This window comes from Corvus brachyrhynchos, unplaced genomic scaffold, assembly GCF_000691975.1.
Source record: "Corvus brachyrhynchos isolate BGI_N302 unplaced genomic scaffold, ASM69197v1 scaffold255, whole genome shotgun sequence".
Taxonomy (NCBI): Eukaryota; Metazoa; Chordata; class Aves; order Passeriformes; family Corvidae; genus Corvus; species Corvus brachyrhynchos.
Window position 1 is genome coordinate 7478919 of NW_008238358.1, and position 19269 is coordinate 7498187.

A 19269-nucleotide genomic window follows, 5' to 3' on the forward strand; every position below is an offset into this window, starting at 1 on the left:
AAACGAGCACGGCTTTAGTATGTTTAAAATATAGCCTTGCTTTAGTATGATTACACAAAAATAACGAAAAAGCTTGTCATGATAAAGGCATAGGATTTAATGATTAAACTTTAAATGTGAAATTGGAAACACAGCTTGTAACTTAAAATGTTTTGTGTGTGGAAACACCTGGGTTTATCCAAGGACAGACTGACTGCAAGATTACTGAGTGCCAATGGCAATTACAGCTTTATTGGATAATGCACTGGGCAGATCCTTAGCCTCTGTACACTGTCCTAGCTCCAAGAATTTCAGAAGAGACAAACTTACAGGTGCAGATCTGACCCACATTTCCTTCTAGTGAGTGTATATATGTTTTTTTACTTCTTTTAACCATCAGCTTTCTGTCTTTATCTAGTCATACATCAACCCTGATGTTTCTGTCTGTGAAGAACTGCATGAGTTTGGACACCAATTTAGACTGAACCTTGGTCAAAAATGAAGCCTTTTAATTTTTAACTTCCTTGCTTAGCGGGTATCTTTAATATGTAAGCGGCATAGTTGTTAGTTCTGAATTACACCTTTAACTGCTTTTCTGAGTGCTTGCTTACACTAAAAACCAGGCAAGCAAAGACATCCCTAACTGTATCTTGAATTGAAAGTACAGTTCAATGGACAACAGCATTTCCTATGTTTTCTCCCTCTAACCTTCTAACAGACTTAGTCTGCATCTTCTTAAACATGCAATAATCAACTAAAAATCCCTAGGTCTAGTTCAGTCAGAAATAATGAGCTGCCAACAGGAACAGTCAACAGGAAGATGAGAGAAAGAGATGTTTTACACCCACATGGGCGATTTTGGGTGTAGTTACAGGAAAGCCTTGAAGAGTTTTGATTCTGATCTTGAAGCCTCTAGTCTCTAAGAAGTCCCATTTAATGGTGTCCAGCAGGGCAGGGTCCCTGTAGTTGGATGATGACATGCCACAGTAAACTGAGAAGAGAAAATTTTAGATGAAGTAAACAGAGGATAGCATTGTCCTGTGCTGGCTCCTTTATTACTATCATTCAGCAGTAAAATATCTGGGCTTATCAGTTCATCTGTCTCTGAATGTAGATTTTGTCTTGTGAGTGTAAAGAATAATGAGTGAGAAGGGCATGACCCACCATCTCAGCTCACATCAACAGCATCTCCACCATTCCTGTTGGAGAATTCCTCTAGTATCTCACCTGTGGGAGGTACAGATGTGTAGATGTAGGTGAATGGGGTAGGAGCTCACCTGGCTGCCAGCTATGTGGGAGTGAAACAGGTAAGTGCCTCCCAAAGCTTGCATCCAGGTCACTTCAAACATACAGTGACAGAAGGCTTCACATAGCTCCCAACCTGGAATGCAGCTCCCAAGCACTGTTTGCCCTCTCTGCGTGTTGCTGAGGTGTGAACTGCTTTAAACAGGTCCTCTTCTAATTAAGTACGCTCAGTCTGTGTGTTAGCTTTGCAGGCACCCATCTGTAGAGAGGAGATCTGCTTGCTCCCCTCTGAGGATCCTGCCTTCCCTCCCCATCAGCCTTGTTGGGAGATTAAAGCAGCAGCGGCCCCATACACAAACGCAGCTGGTTCCGTTTGGTCAGCCTGAGCCTTGCTGTGAAACCACGACAAGAATTCCAGTAAGTTGGCAACACTGAAACACAAAGAAAACAACAATAGGAAAAGACCTTCCGTGCAGAAAGGAATGTTTCAGGCACTATTCCCCTACAGTGAAAGGAGAGAGGGTGGGAGGGAGGAGGGAGATTTGAAGAGGGCATGTCTCCCCCTCCCCCGGCAGCTCTGGATCTTGTGATGGAGAGATCTTATCCTCTCTTTGTGATTCAGAGGTGCCAGGAAGCTAATTGAATATTCTGATCTGCCCCCAGTGTTTCTTGTGGCTTGACCCCGGTGCTGTGTCGTACCACTACACCAAACAGCCCTGAACCTGCATAAATCACAACCTTGCAAAAGCCTATGCTCCACATCTTCTCTCCCCACCCCCCCTCTTTACTATCTTGATAGATAGAAAGCCTTTACGGAAAGGTTTAGAGGGATTAGCGTCCTACAGGACCTGGAAAGATATCACAGTCTGCTAATAAGCGGCAACATGTTCCTGTGCAACTTCTGCAGGAACAATACAGGCACCTCTACTCCTTTATTGCAATTGCAGTCCATGGCAAAAAGAAGAAGAGTTAAGGTTTCAAAGATTGCTTAAGTTCTGTTGCAGCATCAGCAAACAGCTATTGCAGTATAATGAGCATGGCATGATGCTAATGCAAAAGATATGTGGTATTTATAAAGGTGGTGTCATTAAAATTAATCTGACAGAGCCTCTTGGAAGACAAATAGGCCTATCCTTCTCCCATGGTTTGTATGCACAGTAGTCCTTGTTGATATGCACGTGTACGTGTGCACACAAATGAAGAAAGGACAGCTTGGCATAACTAAATTTTCTACATGAAAGACTATTTTTCGCTAATATAAAACAAAATAATGATTTAACTTCACACATTTTATATATGATGTTTCTGATCCTGCAAGCAATGCCTCCAAAATGTTTGTCCTTTTTACCAAGGTTGCATTCCAGCCTGAAGTATTAGGGTATCTTTATCTTTCTCCTGTGATCCTACATACTGCTCTTCCCTTGTTAGTGGGTATATGGTTCCTGAAATGGCAGCAGTAAAACACAGGGAGATATTTCTTTGTGTGTTGCACACACTGTTGGAGAGTTAGAACTAAAGGAGAGTGTCTCCAGCTGACATATTTAGAATTCACAGCCAAAGCACTTTACCAAACTGATTTTATCTGCTGAGAAAGTGCAAAAGTAAGTTTCATCCCTACAGTTTTCCTTTCATAGGTTTTATGTGAGGAGTACTAAGTTTTAAGCTTTACCTCTGCATTGGTGAGTAGATGTTAGATTTTTTTCCAGAGTTATCAAAAAAACTTTTTCTCATTTGGAGCATGCCTTTGGGGCACTAAAACTTGTGACACATTTCACTTGCCACCTGCAATTCTAGGAACTACTCAAAATACACGAGCACATTAAATACAGCGCCAGTGGACTCTGAAACAAAGTCTGCAAAGTGTAGAGTCTTGGAAGCATCTTGGCTATCCTGCGAAGTGTGGAAGGAGGGGCAGGGGCAGCCTGTGGCTGCAGGGCCTGGAGCAGTGCCTGATTCCCTCATGCTAGTTCCGGGGCCGCCGGGTATAAAGAGCTTTATGCAATGTCTGGAGGGTGGGAGTTTATAGAAAACGCGATGTCTCAACAGGCGAACACGCCTTTCTTCTGCAACTAGCAGGATAAGAAAAAGACACCAGGGTCCTTGTGCTGCTGCTGTGCAGATCAGCACCCCGGAGTCCAGGAGCCAGCTTCTGAGGAAGCTGGAGCATCCCAGCCCAAATGGGACCTCACCATCGGATGGATGGAAGAGCAGCAACTGCTTGCAAACTGCTCATATTATTCGCTGCATACATAATGCAGGGCAGTTGCCAAGGTAAGCGCTATGCTCCAGCCTCTCCGGAATGGGACTTGCACCGCAAGGAGCACATCCCTACTCCGGGGACTTCTATAAGAAAAAGACCGAAGTTCCTGAAAGTAGAGGGTTAACGGGCGCTGATTCAAGGAGGTCTTTCTAATAGCTAGGGGAGACAGCTGGCTCTTTCCAGGAGTCATTTGGTGGAGTCGGTTTCTGTTGTGGAAAAGGAATAGTGCCTTAAAAGCACTGCAAACACCATCGGCTCTTTAGCTTCACTTCATCTTGGTTTTAAATTATCCTAGTATGCTTCCTTTGATTGTTTTTCTGGTTTGTACAAACTTTTTTTTTTTTTTTCTATTTGTGTAAGACAGCAAAACACAAATGTGGCTAAATTTTGAGGGACATCTCAGACTTTGCAACTCCACGGTCTAAACTCACGGTTTTACAGAAATGCAAGCAGGCAGTTTTTTCTGTGATTGAGTCCTGATTACTGACTGTGAGTAAGGCAAAAAAAAAAAAAAAAAAAAAAAAAAAATCACCCCAGACGTTTTACATTTTTTCCTTGCGATCTTTGTGCCTTTCTTGCGACTGAAATACGGGTGATTTTGCAGAGCAGAGTTCACCTGCATTCCAAGAGCTGGTTTGGTGACCACTAAAATTGTACCTAGAGTTGTTTTTGGTGAGGCGTGCACAGGCTGCAGCACTTGCACGTAGACAGGTTGGGCCGGGGGATGGGGGTTATGCGTGGACATGCTTGCGTACGTGTGGTATATGCAGTCATTTACAGAAGGCTATAAGAAAGAAACAGATGCTTAGTCTAGAGCACAATAAGCTCCCCTCAGTCGGTCTCAGACGCAGATTTGAAGTTGAGAGAAGGAGAACTTTTTCTCTGGGCTTTACTGTTGCTAGGCGACATCTAGGAGCATGTGACTGGCAGAGCAGGCTGAGTGCCTCTCCTCCGGTACTAATCTGGCTGCTGGGGATGGAGTAGCCGTGTGCCCAAGTCCTCTCCCGGCCTGTGACTGCAGACTCTCTTCTTGCCTTCTCCTTCTTCACGCTGTTTATTTGCCTTGCATTGAAAATCAAGCCTGTCTTGTTGGAGCAAGAGTGGCTGAAGTGCATTTCCTCCACCCCGTGTATTGACCTGCAGTCCTGCTGGTTCTGTGTGTGCCTGTGTATTACGTGTGTGTTCAAATTGTTAATCTGCTTTCTTTGCTCAACTCTTAGTTTAAGCTCCTTAGACAGAATCAACTAAGTAATTATACAGCAACTGCTGCTAGCAGCTCCCACTTACGAACAGGGAAATAAGAGACAGCTAATGTGCAGCAGGAGACCTGCAAAAACTCCAGCCAAGGAGATCACACTGGTCAGAATTAATGCTATGCACTATTATTTTACATTGGACAGAATGGAAGCTGCAGTGCAGATCAAAAATTTATTTTTTTTGTTCTACAGCTGCTTGTGATTGTCCAGAAAGTATCTGATAAATTCCATGACAGAATAAGCAGAGAGAAGCTTTGAACTAGTATCCATAGGTAGTGGAAGTACAGAAGTTTTTTACTTTTATGGTGTTCCTCCCCCTCTTTCTCCCATTCTTCCCTCCCCCGCTGCATCCACAGTAGAATAACTGTGGAAATCAAGCAGTATACTTTTGGTAATGGGTGTCTGATACTAGCAAAATACCTGGATAGCAATTTTGCCTGCATTGTGATTATGATAGTGAAGTATTTGGTAAGCTTAAGTTCCAGTTCCTTGAATGTTGAGATCATGTCAGACACTTATTTTAAAAAGAAAATTTGGAGAACCATGAAAGCAATCCCAAGCCTTAGAAGGAAAATGGTGAAAACCTATTATCTTGCCTAATCCTCAGTATTTTCAAAGGTGCTTCACTGATGTTTTTTGAGATTTTTGTTGGCAATATCTGAGTGTTCCCAATATAAGATGGATGTTTCTAGGAATATTTCACCTAAGCACTTGCTCAAATGATAGTACTCTTCCTTGATTTACCTAATTCTAGTTTTACTGGGAGTAAACATAGTGCTCATAAATGGAATAAAAATGCTGTATTTTGTAATTGCCCGCAGTACAGGGCCTGTTTCTCCAACCTTTACTCTCTAAGTCTTGTTGCATGTGGAGTAATTGTTGTCAGAAAAAAGTGTAACTGGATTCTAAAAAAATTGTTAAATGAAGGTAGTGTCAAGCAGGAGCATCACAGGACTATTGTCCGTGTTTGTTTTGAGGAATATCGAAGTGCTTCACACTCAGTCATAAACTAGAGACAATGGATGGATGTTAGTTCACCAAATTTGATTTGTTATCCTAAGTCTCTGCAATGATGAATCATCACCTTGATACATCCCAGGCAAATATGACTACCTTTATGAGGTCTCTATTAGTCTGAGAATGAAGGCTATTCTAAGAATGAATGCATATGGTGTGATAAGATATATCAAAAATCTGAAACATTAGCATGCAGTGTGGCAGGCCATTAAGAAATTGGTATGGTAAGACCAAGTAGAGAAGAGGTACAGCAGCTCTTTCTAGAAGTCAAGGAGAAACATGCTTTTCCAGCAGGCATTGTAATAGTTCAATCTCCAAATCAATAATTCAGTGGTTTTTAGACATTTTCTTCACTCAAAGCTATTTAATTTGTCTGTAGGATGATGTACAGTGACATTGCTAGAGGCGACAGGCCAGAGTCACTATTCATACTTCCTTGTACAGAACTGTGCACTTTTAAATGACAGAGAAGCCTGGCTGTAAGATTCCACTCCTGCCAAGACCTAGTGTTTGAAGACTTGAGTGACTGGGAACTGAGGATTTGGAAGTAACGAGAAGGGAAAAAGGATGGCAAGAAATATGAATATACCAATGCAATCCTGACATACAATTTACTGGGTTTTCTGCATGACCTTTGGGCTTCAGTGTTCATAATCCTGCGCTGGTACAATTTTCTTGGTTTCTCTTGGAGAAGTACTCACACAAAATCAAGAGCAAAAATTGCACTGAGTGTCCATCTACCTGGCTTCTAAACTGGTTTACTTCCTGAGGCCTGACAATTCAGAAGTACCTGTCAGTGAAACATGTTATATAGTCTTCTCACATTTTAATGAGTTTTTCTGTGCACTAACAGGGGTTTTGGTTTTTTTTTCTTTGTTCTTTTTAATGAATAGCCCACTTCTAGTACATCTCTTGAATTTTCTTAATAATTCACTCTTCTTCTGTATTCTGTTCAGTAAAGCGTATCAGGTATTTGCAGAGTAATCAGCTAAAGCAAAGAATGGGTCAAACCCTAGAATTTTAGTTAAAAATTGAAAGCAGTAATTGGATGACACCTGGTTAGATTTAGGTTCTATGCCAAGTGCTAGAATTACAGTAAATAATTAAGCTACAAGAGTGAAGACAAACAGACACAGAGCATCCAAGGAGATTTCAACTAAGATAAATGTGTGATGTGTATGACGCTTCTATTTCCCTGTAAGACAAACCAAAACCTTCTTTCATATATTGAGCTGATTGGAAATTTGAGCTATGAAATCCTACTTTAATCCAGATTTACTTGCCATGTGTTTTGCAGGAAATAGCAAAGATTCATTTGGGGGAAAGGTAGACTGCAATTTCATTACAGCCTTTTAATTCTTTTCCTTTTGGGCTTCCTGGATTGACTTGAAATCAGCTACACTGTTTGAAGCCTTTCCCCTCCATACGCCTTCTTGCACTCTTAACTTCTCATTCTTTAACACTGAACCTGGTGATTCTTCCAGCAAGAACTGTTTTTTAAAATCTGAATACTCTTCTTTTTAATTGAGCAGTAAGCAGGCACATTGTAGGCATAGTTTATTTTATCTATGTATACTGAAGCCATTCAGTCTTCTGCAATACTTATTTTTAGATCTGAGGGGTTGTGATAACTTTTCAGATAGACAAATATGTAACTTGAATTACACTGTACTATCACTTTTTAAAGCAGTAATTGTATCTCCTCTTCCAGAGCTCTACTTAAACCATACTGGAACCATATAGTACTTTGGATGTTTCAAAGGAAGTTACACTTTCTAGAGGTTGTCATTGTTGAAAAACATTAAATGTTCCTTCTAATTAAGGATCTATTGTCTATTTAAAGAGAAGTGGATGTTTTTATTCCACTGTGACTAATTAGTGATGATAATCATAAGTTTTCAGTTTCTTTTTAATAGCTTACACTGATTGTGGCAGATAAAAGAGCTGTTTTTAAAATATTTAAAACTGAAGTGCTTCTTTACATAATTTGATCGTAATACACAATTCTTAAAAATACCTTGAGCTGTTTCTAGATGAAAGAATAACAAGGTTTCTTCTGAGAAACCCAGTGCTATTCCTTTAATTTTAAAGAAATTAGCCTGAGTTGTACTGATCTAAGACAGAAAATATGATTCAGTGAAGAGCAAACATCTCTTTAAATAGCTTTTTGTTGTTTGAGGTTAATTTTGAAGTCCATTTTGTTATGATGACATTAATTTTTTAAACAACTTTTTGCTCCCTCAACTCAGTACACATATAGAGCAGTTTAAAAAATGAAGTTTAATAAGTAAGCATAGAACTGTTGAATGAAATGGATAGCCTTTAGTGTATTCCTTAAGCTTTTACTGTTGGTTTCAAGGGTTTTAATGTTTTCTTTGTTTTGCAATGCTTAAAGTGGATTAGAGATCTAAGGATCACTGTTAAAAGTTTTGTTTTGGATTAATGAAACGACATATAAAAGTTGACTGAAATGGTTCTATGACCTGTTCTATTTTATAATTTAAACATGAATAAGTTGCCTTCATTTTACAATTAAGAAGTCAGATCTTCAGCAAAAGGGCACTGTTTACAGCAGCAGTGTGTCTGCCCAATTATTTTTCTGCACAGGCAGGTCATGATACTACACCCTGCTGAGTCAAGTCAGAGAATGGGGGGCCATTCCAACTGGGACTCCCTTTAACAGGGATTGCAGAGTCATGCTTTTGTGGACCAAGAAGGCCGGGGGTTTAGTTTTGCGCTGTGGCATCTCTTAAAAAAAACCAGAAGGCGTAGTCCACAAGATATCCCAGGAACTGATACATTCACTGATGTATTTAGAACCTAGGTAATGTTTTTTATCTTCAGAAACCATGGTACACATTATCAACTCTTATACCATAGAAAGTTCAGTTTACATTGAGGAAGTATAAGGTCTGCAGAACTGGAATACAGCCATGTATAAATAACCCTTCCCAGATTTGTCCCAAAGAAGGAAATCTACTATGTAAAGTTCATATCATTCAATACCCATTTTGATCTGATCAAGCCCTTGTCACACCTTGTCATCTGAGGGTACAGTTTCATGAGAAGTGATGAGCCATGTGAATGGTTAGTTCACCGCTCCTGGAAGCAGGATGCCCCCACTCATCTTCCCTCTCTTTTCCAATGTCCCATGCCCGTGTTGCTGACAACCTTGAGTTGTTGGTACTTGCTTTGTGCCACTGCTCATTGGACCTTCTCTGAGCTGTTTTCACTGTGGGAGAATTAAACCAGGCCTATGGAATTATAGCTTAGTGATTTTTGAGCAGCATGCAGAAGGGCCTGGTAGTTACTGGAGTTTGGAAAAGAAAGGGAACCTTGGCAGCAAGTACGAGGAGAGGTGTTTGAAGGAGGGTGAGAAAGACACACTCTGTTTTCCTATGGTAAGTCAGGGCTGGCCATGCAACCACTGTCTAATGCTACTGCTAAAACCTTACCATGCTGGTAACAAGAGTAGTCCTATGAGGGCTAGGGTGAACAAGTGTTAGCGCTGCTGGAAACCCTTTTGTAAAGGTGCCTTGTGTAAACAGATGGCTTGACTTGAATGAGGCTGCTCACATGTTCACTTTTGAGCAGAGTTGTAGGGCTGTTCTCAACCTGCAATGTAATAAGTGCATTGGATGATAACCAATCAGATGGAATGTTGCTGCAGTTCTTGTTGGCCTTCTAGCTGTATTAATAAAAATTACTTTTACTACTGCAAGGTCTAATACTTTTAAAAACCATTTCATGTGAAACAAACTCCAGTTTGTCTGAAATGAGTGACAAAGTCTGTGGTGTCTTCCATAAGAATATTTGAGCTGTGTTTGTTAGCTCTGCAGTTACTAATTTTCTGTATGAAGTCAGACACAGAATGCACTTTAAAGCCCCACTGAAAATAAGTGCAAAACTTTTTAATTCTTGGCCTATGCAACTTTTTCTAATAGGAGTTAAGAATTCTCAGAGACTTAAATCCTGCAAGGCAGTTCAGGAAGGGAGAGGCCCAAATGATCACCCTTTTAAAGGAAAAATCTTGTCTTTAAACAACCTATGTGGAGGTACTGACTCTAAACAGCAATATAACAGTTGTGGTTGCAATTATCTCCTAGCAGACCTTGTGAAAGACTGATGGAAAAGTATTGCTATGAGGAAGGGATTACAAGTTAAAGATTGCAGGCCTGCAGACAAATGCCTGCAGTCCTCTGAGCAATGTTATTTGTATATTGTGTGTTACCATTGAGATCCTTGGGAGACAGTGTATGGCTTTCCTGTAGTTTTTTGTGCTTGTTTCTGGATGTAAGGATATAGTGTGGAGTACGTGCATGCTTTTGTGTTTCCAACGATGTAGCAACTGTGGGCTTATGCAGCTATACAGGCTAGAGAAGTTCATCCTTACTGTTAACCTCTGTGTCTGACACGCTGCTTAGACTAGCTAGCTAATGTAATGTAAAGAATTACTTACAATATTGTGCCCAGCAGCCACCAATGAAGAGAAGTCACAGCAGAATCAAGCATCCTTAAAAAGTCAAAGTGGATGAATAAATCTGAGAGTTATAGAATTTGGATGCTTAGGGAAAATAAAAGTAAAATGCTTCCACTGGGGTTGACAGGAAGAGTAATGTTTCAGGAGAAGATGGTATTTCTTGTATTTATCTTCTTCTGATGAATTCAAGGACTGTCTTTTTAATATGGCACACTTATTAGTATTGCTATTGCATAAAAGGATTTTTAAAATTATTTTTTAAACTAAAAACTATAACGAAAATATGCTACACTTAGAAATGAAACAGCCAAAGGATGATTTCATTCTTATTGTTCATTTCCAAGTCCTTTAAGATAGAACTGCATTTTGTGTGAGCACATCGGACCACGTTGTTGCTTCAGTTCAGGTGATCCTGGCAGGGGATTTGGAACTAGATGATCTTTAAGGCCCCTTCCAACCCAAACCGTTCTATGATTCTATGATCCTTCATTTACTCAGGCCGGCCTTGACATACAGAATTTCCTTTTCAGGAAGCTTGATAAGGAATGACCAGCCACTAGCTACTAACTGAAAAAGGGTCACTACTGAATAAGGGAGAAATGTGATGTGTCAATGCATCCGAAGGAATATATGTAGTTCCCAGTGTCATGGGCAGTAGTAAGCAGCATTAGAATGTCTGTCTAGACACACTGGGTGCTTGTAGCATGTGGTCTATCTATTCTGTACTGACACGTCAGTTCTGCTTTTCTGACAATGTTCCCACAGTTTTGGTTTGCAGTGAGTAACTATTGCAATTTTTGAAATTTGTGCAAAATGACTAGTGGCCTGTGAAGCTTTGGGTGGATATGGGTTCTGTGGTGGGAAGATAGAAACGGCTTTTATTTTTTGCACTTACCGTGTTTATTATCTGTAAGGCAAAGTGGTTTATTTTTTGCACAGCAGGTTTCATTTTTCATTTAACAACTTGTAATATAAAATTATGGTAAGGTTTATAATTTAGCAAAATGTTACATGTTGCACAGCCATTTCCATTCTAGCAGTGATACAGAAAAGAAATACAAAAATGACACGATTTCACTGTCACGAACTGCGCAGGAAGGCTCTTACTGAGGCCAGTTCCTAGCGCTGCAATGACGCATCAGCTTTTAGGAGAGCATGACAAAATTGAATGCAGGTCATCATCTCAGCATACAATCTAATTTTGAGAAAGAACTGCACATTGGTTGGAAAATTTATTTAAAAAACTGTACAGCTCTCAAAATGAGAAAAGCTTCCTGAGAGGTTGTTTTATCATCTGCTACTGCATCTGTCTGACTTCCGAAGTGATATATGTATTGTACCTGTTCTCTCTAAGTTGTTTAAGCACTTTTTTTTTTCACTTTCCACACACTGTGTAGTTGTCGAAGTGATATATGTATTGTACCTGTTGTCTCTAAGTTGTTTAAGCACTTTTTTTTTTTCACTTTCCACACACTGTGTAGTTGTAAATACTTCCTAGTCTTGAAGACTTTCCTCTTTTGCTCATATTTTCCCCCACCTTCTGCTACCCAGTTGCTATTCTACAGCAGCCTTGGGGCCATTAGCAAGGTTCATTCTTATGAAAATGCTTGGGATGCTTCCTTCTGTGAGTAACTGAGGGTGTCTTCTTTTCTACTGTGTTTGCCTGTTCTTCTTCCTCTTTTTGTCATATGGTCAATTAGAACAGATTTTTGCATACTTAATGTTCCATTCATGAAAAAGAAGCTACTGAGATTTAGGAGAGCTGGGGTATGTATGCTTCCCTAGAGATCCACAGTGCTTGCTTCACTTCCCCAGCTAACACAATCACAACAGATTTATGTGGATTAAGACACCTAATGTCAAGACAACTGGTCGGGGTTATCCAATTTAAGGCAGAACATGTCCTTTACATATAATGTCTGAAAGATTTTTATGTTGAGAAGGCTAATCTTTCAGCTGCACTGCAAGTACTGGTTCTTGTGAATTTGGCCATACAGATAATAATTTTACTAAAATCTTTAAGGAGTACAAATAGTTTTTGTTAGTGTCCTCCTGGAAAATACTTTATATACAGTTTAGATTAAAGAAAGTGTCTAAGAAAAATTAATGGCTGACCCTCAGTTATCACTGAAGTACAAGAAATTTGTCAGTGACTTAAATGAAAGAAGGAACCTGGTCTGTTCAATATAAAGAATATTTACTTTATCAGTAGAAAGGAGTATCACCTCCTGTCTATTAGAATTAGCCCTTGCTTAAAAGGATTATTTCTTATTCCTGCCTTGTTATAGGACTAAAAAGATAGTAAAAGTTTATTTGTTGCATTAAAAAAGTGTGTGAGTTGAAGCAAGATTGTAAAGGAACTTAATTTTTATTATTTTGTTTGTAGTACTGTATGATGGAAAAGGTACATAGTATGGATATGTACTGTTTATGAGCATGTATGATAAATAAACTGTCATGGTTTTAAATTTAGAAGGTTTTTTACAATTAAGATCAGTGTGGATAACTTAAAAAGACTGAATATCTTGATTTTTTTTTTTTTCTTTTTTTTTACTTTTCCCAGAATAATTGATTTGGAAGTGGTAATGTAGAAACCATTGTTATTTTTTTCTGAATACAAGAGCTTTAAGAAAAAAATTAAAACTGGGACTTTTTTTTTTTCCTGGGAGGTCCATATTTGGTATATCAAAAAATTAGGATCTTGTTCTCTTTATTATTGGTTCAGGCTTATACTTGAAAAAAATAAAATTGAATAGATTTGTTAAGAACTAATTAATAAACCATTTCTATTTTTATCAGGCTGTTTGCATTTGCTGCTTTTTCAATTAATAAAGCTGAAGTAAGGTAATGAGGATGAGGATTATGAATATCTTTAATGTTGCTAGGAAGCATTTACAGTGTCATTCCTTTGAACTTGTCTGCAGGAGACTTGAACCATTTTTTCTTTGCAGGAAAGCTTTCCTGCTTAGTTTCAGTAGATTAAAATCCTTAATTTCTTTAATTCTTGGATTTATGTTGAGGCATTAGCAGAAATTAATCTATAGTCCTTTTGTAACTATTAACTGAAAACAAATAGTTTAACTTTGAATACAATTATTTAAAGTATTTTTATCAAAGATTTTGCATGTGAGCATTATTAAAATGATATTTGATGCTTTAGTTTTAACAATTGCTTTAGTTGAGAAGTATTTGTATGTGCAAGAACATGCAGATACAAAGCACATAATATAATGTAGATTTTGCTGGGTGTTTTTCCTGCTTGGCAAGTAAAGGCAAACCATAAAAATCTGCTGATGCTGCAGAGAAACATGGTATTTCCAAGTCCATAATGAAAGACAATAGTTTCACTTTTGGTCTTGAATTTTAAAATGCTTTTAAAAAAAAAATCAGTTGAGTAAAAATTTCAAATGTTGATATTGGATCTTACCTGTCAGAGTAGAACCCACTTATTACAGCTTCTGATACCTGTCATTCTGCTGAACACAGAATGTGGTTTACTCAAAAATAAGTCCAGCTAGTACTGGTGAAGAACAGGATCAGTTGCTCCAAGTTCAGTCCTTTATCACTTCCACCAATGTCCCCTGCCTCCCACCCTCAAATAATCAAAATGTTTCTTGTACTGTCTGATAAACATACCAGCAAAGCAGTGTGCCTCTCATGTATGGTGACTTTGAGTGCTAACAGATTGAAAATAGAATGTGAATGTGTGTTGGTGAAGGGAAGAACAGGGCCATTTGGCCTCTTGGCATCGGGGCACCCCTGGGAGTTCAAGAGCATGTCATCTTTATGCTGCAAACTACCTAGGGCATGGTCCTTTTTGTTACATGATTGTATGGTGCAAGGCACAAGGAGTTCTTGATCAGCTGCTGAGTCTGTAGATGCTATTTTACTAATAATAATCTTGTTATATGCAATCGGATGATAATTCAGTAAAAGAAATACTACACTTCCCTACTGACAATGTATTGCTGTCTCTCTGGCACTTCAGCTTTTCTGCATCAGATTGTCCCTTGACTAGTCCTCTGTTTTCTTATCAATCTGTCTACAAAGGTCTTGCAGTCATGTGAAGTGGGTGCAGATGTACATTTGTACTGTCTTTTTGTTGATATTGTCAGTAAAAATTATTTCTTTAATCTAATTTAGAGACACATAGGTACAAAAGATGGTTCGTGTTGCAAGGGCTTGAAAACTGCAGGTAAATCTTTTACTGCTTTGTGTAATACTGTGGGACAGTAATACCTATAAATGTTTGTGTGATCTATGTTGCTTTTTTTTTTTTAAATCTGCACAGTTTGTATTAAATATAATGAAGTTTAAAGACTGTAGATAGACTGAAGGTTAAATATCATCTCGAGGTATATGGAAGTTAGCATAATTTCATCAGACTCTATTTTTCTTATATATTAAATAATATTTGTTCATTCTGCTGTTATAATTGCTAGCTGACTACTGCTCCTCAGTGTCATAGGGCATTATTTGAAAATAAGCTAAGGTTTTTCCTAAACTTTGGATTTCACTTCTTTCTACATTAGTGAGGGGGAACAGAGATGGAATTCTCAGGGGTTCAGCCTTCCCTCCTTGAGCATGCCAAAACCTCAGGCTGTTTGACATGTAATTAAGCTCGGCAAAAATCTGACATCAAAGTGTATGGAAGGCGATTCTCCAGGATTCTTTTACCTGCAAGGCCCCTAGAATGGGCTGCTCTGTTTGGGGCCAAATGGGAAAGAAAGTACCCTTTTTTGGAAGGCAGGGAGAAAGAGAGCTTGTCACTTATTTTTCTATTTGTAAATTTTATGTCGAAGACATTTGTAATGCTCAGTGTGTTTGCATTTACTTGTTGAAAGCCTGGAGATGTATTACAAGTGGAACTATTCAGCTGAAAAAATATTGCCTTGAAGAACATTACTCTTTTAAATGCAAATAAATCTGTTGAGGGATTTGATTCCTGAAGTGTAAAGTAATTGCAGCAGTGTAAGTTTGATTTTTGAGTGGACAGTTTGAGAGTGGTACAATCTACCCTGGACTTAATACATTCCTCATTACTTTAAATTCTTCATTCAGGCTTAGCTGCTAAAGAAGTGTTAGCAGCTCTCAAAGGCATTGTGGGTACAAGGAAGGAAGAACGAATTTTGGCCTATTCTGTATAATCAGAATGAACAGTCATGGCCCTTAATCTGTGGATGACAAATGTAATTCAGAAGATTTGTTGTCAGAGTTAAACGTGTGAGGGACTTCAAGGTTAAATGACCAGGTGGAAAATGTGTGAAAAGAACACAAAAGACTAGAACTGTTCTGGGAGGAACTGCAAGGAGTCAAAAGTAATGCAGAGGGGTGGAGAGTAAGGCTGATTTGATTCTATTATAAGCCAAACATAACCTTCTGGTTTGAATTTTAGCTTTAATTCTGAAGCTAAATGTTCCTACACAAACCTGGGGACAAGTGAAGCCCAGTGGAGGTAGAGAGGGTGTAATGGACTGCCTTCCTGTTGAAGACTGTAGCCCTAGGGGTTAAAGCACTGTGCTGTGAAATTCGTGATGCTATTAACCTCTCACTCTTCTGCTGGAATTCCCTGTCACTTAATGTGACATTGAGTAACATTCATTAGTGGTGTGAAGGTTGTCGACCATCCTCTAGTAGCAGTGGGGTTTGTCTTTGACAGTGGTTTACCATAGGGTACTTCATTCATATACAGGCAACAATTGTTGCAGAAAATAAGGTGAATAGTGGTAGAAGATGCGCTTATTTTGAATAAATTAAAAGTGAAAGAAAGTATTTTGTTTAGTTAGCAATTTGCTCAATCTTTACTCTGATAAAACCACTACTATGTTGATCTATTCCAGTGGAAAACGACTACCTGACATAACCTTTCTGCAAGCAGCTTTCCCAGAGCTAGTAATGTAAGCCTTCTTGTTTTACCTGAGCAAATTCTGAATCTTAAACATCCACTGAGAGTCTCTTACAAGAGAATCCCAGACACAGAGAACAATGTAAAGTCCAGTGACAAAGTTAGCATGAAGCCCCAAGATAGTAAGTCTAACAAGAACAACAAGAACTTCAGAAATAGCACTTTGGTCTACATTTTTTCCAGTGATGCTTCTGATCTTTGCTTTGCATTCAGTATTAGACTGGTTTATATTAAAGACAATATAATATATTTGTTATTTCTTTGGTGTTTTCGTGAATATCAAGCATTAGAAGCAGATTTTACCTTTCAAAATTATTTTTGTTAATGCCCAGAGATTCTTTTTTTTATATATATGTTCTGTTGTGATTCCTAAGGTCTGCTGTGCATTTTTTTAGCCCATAATTTAGTAGTGCTTCAATCACAGTCAGAAGACTAAAACTGAATTATAGTAATGGTAGAGCAACACCAAAAATTCAATCATTTCTGAAAACTGAACTTTCAGAAGTCACCCAAATTCTGTTCTATTAACAAATTTTAAGCATGAAGTTAAGGCTGATTACTTTATTGTTTGTTTTTAAACTCAGTGGTTATTTCCTTCAGGAATCTTGCTAATAGGATTCTGTTTACCTCAAAAAAGTGCCTGGTTTTATCAGTATTTGTCAGAGTAAATCTGAATTTCTACGGCAATTAGCTTATTAGTATTAATGATTATTGAGCCACCTTACCATTAAAAAAACCCCACAAAAATTTATTGAAAGGAAAACCTTCCGTAAAATTACTAATGACTAATTCTTCAGTGAATTGAGGCTTCAAATAGTATCAATAAACAAGCTTATACTCCTTGTTTTCTGACAGTTCCTGCTCTTGCTGAAGCCCAGGTGCTGCAGGCTCACATTGCATAGAATATACCAAATCTGGTTATTGCTGACATGGTTATTTTTCTTTCATTCTGGATATTTCTCCTGGGTATTTGTAGCAGTAACTTTGTAATCATGCATTTTTCCCCTGATTACTTTCTCCTTTATCAAAGTTAGAATTGTTTTTGCTCACAGAAGAAACACAAGCTTCTTAGAATCTTTGTGAGAAGTGCCTTTGATACTGCAGATCACTTTTACTTCTTTCATATTACTGATTTTCGAAGATTGTTTTTTTTATGAATTTACACAATTATCAGCTAGGTGATTTTCTTTGTTCTAAAGAAGATATAGAACAGTGATAATTGAAGTATTAGTCTTTCATAATACTTGTAGGTGTTTCAGAGCTCTTTGCCTTCAGTTGTAAATAAGCACGGCAGATAACATTGTAAAGCTTAATGCCATAATTAAATGAACGATAACAGGTCTGCTGAAGAACTGTATAAATGGACATTGATACGGTGCTTACTGTATGTAGGTGTGAGCATCTTAAATTATAATTCTGAAAAGTATTATAGAGTGTAGCAGAACTGTGTGGCTTGCAGGTTCTCTGTTAACATTCAGTTACCATTTCTGATACTGTACAAAGACTGCTGTGTTTATACTGTTTTTTAAAAAGTTAATCAGTGTTATCACCTCATTTTAATCACTATAAGGGTACATTTTAATGATAAGAACTTAGTACAAGATCGCCAAAATAAATTGTTGTACATAGTGCTTGAATTTTTTTTAGCTAGTTATTATTTAGAAATAATATACAAATTGCTCATATTGCCTGTTTATAAGCATGTTTCATTAAAAATCCTAATCATGTGGATGCAGATTTAATCCTATATTGTAACTTCTTTTTTTAAGTAAGTGACTGAATATTTTTGAATAGCAATAATGTACTAAATACACAAGGAGATTCAGTTTTTGTTTTGCATAGTAATTGCAATTGATAAATGGTGGGTTATATGTTGTGTTTTTAGAGCTTTAACTGCTAATCTCATATGAAAATGTTGCTTTGTAGGGCAAAATTCAGGGAGAGGGCCTGGGATTCCAGAGTGAACTTGTACATTCCTTCAGGGCATTTTTGCAAGGGAGGTTGTTGTGTTTTAAAGGTAGTTGATAAGAGACCTGCACCACCAACCCCAGACCTGCACCACCAACCACCATCATGCATTAGTCTATAGAAGGTATTTGGGTGAACATACTCCTGTACCACTCCGTACCACCATTTATCCAAGTGAAATTTTTGACCATTTGCAGGATACATTATAAATCAGGGTGTCACTACCAGACAATCAGATTTGAACATTCCTTGCATAAAGTAACTTGCCTATATCCCTAAGGAATACATCACTTAACTGTGTTTATGTGACAGTGTTGATATGCCTGGTTTTACATGAAAGTTAGGTAGCATGTTATTTATGTCATTATGAATTCACGAAGTAGGTGGTTGTGCTTTATGTATACTGAGGTTATCTTCTCTGGACAAATCATTCAGAATAATTGAAAGATGCAATTTTATCATATGGTTATTAATTAAATCAAGAAACAGGATTTTCTTTCCTTCAGAGTTGGACTTTGCTACTACCTCACGTTTTTTCAGTGTTCCCCTCTCTGAGGTGCTGACAACAGATTAACATGAAACAGAGCTCTGTTGAACCTAATTATGTTGTAGCTCATTGTTTTGAGGATCTATAAAACTGTTCACTCCCTTTTTATGAGGCTGTAGTCACAACGAAAGGCCATAAACACTGCCTTTTCTCTTTCCTACGGACGGGGGATTTCATTAGTTGACTCTAATAAAGGCCTGATCCAGCTGTATTTACACCTGGGAATGAATGCTTCTTTATCAGGTCTTAATCCTTAGTAGATCAAGCAGGAGAGAATGACAGCAGGATAGCTTTTGATCAGCCATAAATATCTGAAAGCTTAATTTCTTTTAAAATTATTTGCTATTCAAATCTTGACTCAAGACATGCTTTCCTGTACTTCAGAGGAAATATTTTAAGTATGAGGGCATTATTAAAAAACAAAACAAAACTGAGATCTTTCTATACTTTCAAGCAGTTACCACTGAAACAAGATTTCTGCATCAGCTAAGGAGATTATTATTGTATGTTTTTAAATCCTCATAGACTTTGGAGAGTACTAATGTTTAGCATGCTAAGCCCCTGGAAATAATGTGGAAAGTGATGGCCTACCTTTATTTAAAATCTGTAGTG

General features: G+C 38.1%; 1 protein-coding gene across 5 annotated transcripts in view; it reads left to right on the plus strand.

The window, feature by feature from the left end:
• Nucleotides 1–3238: 3238 nt before the first annotated feature.
• The window catches only part of LRP2 (LDL receptor related protein 2), a 118998-nt gene continuing 102967 nt past the window's right edge, over nt 3239–19269 (plus strand). For all 5 annotated transcript variants that reach the window (XM_017735815.1, XM_017735816.1, XM_017735817.1 and 2 more), the window contains exon 1: nt 3239–3495. In XM_017735815.1, the coding sequence (XP_017591304.1) occupies nt 3402–3495 (94 nt within the window). In that variant the 5' untranslated portion in view covers nt 3239–3401. The remainder of the gene's footprint in view (nt 3496–19269) is intronic.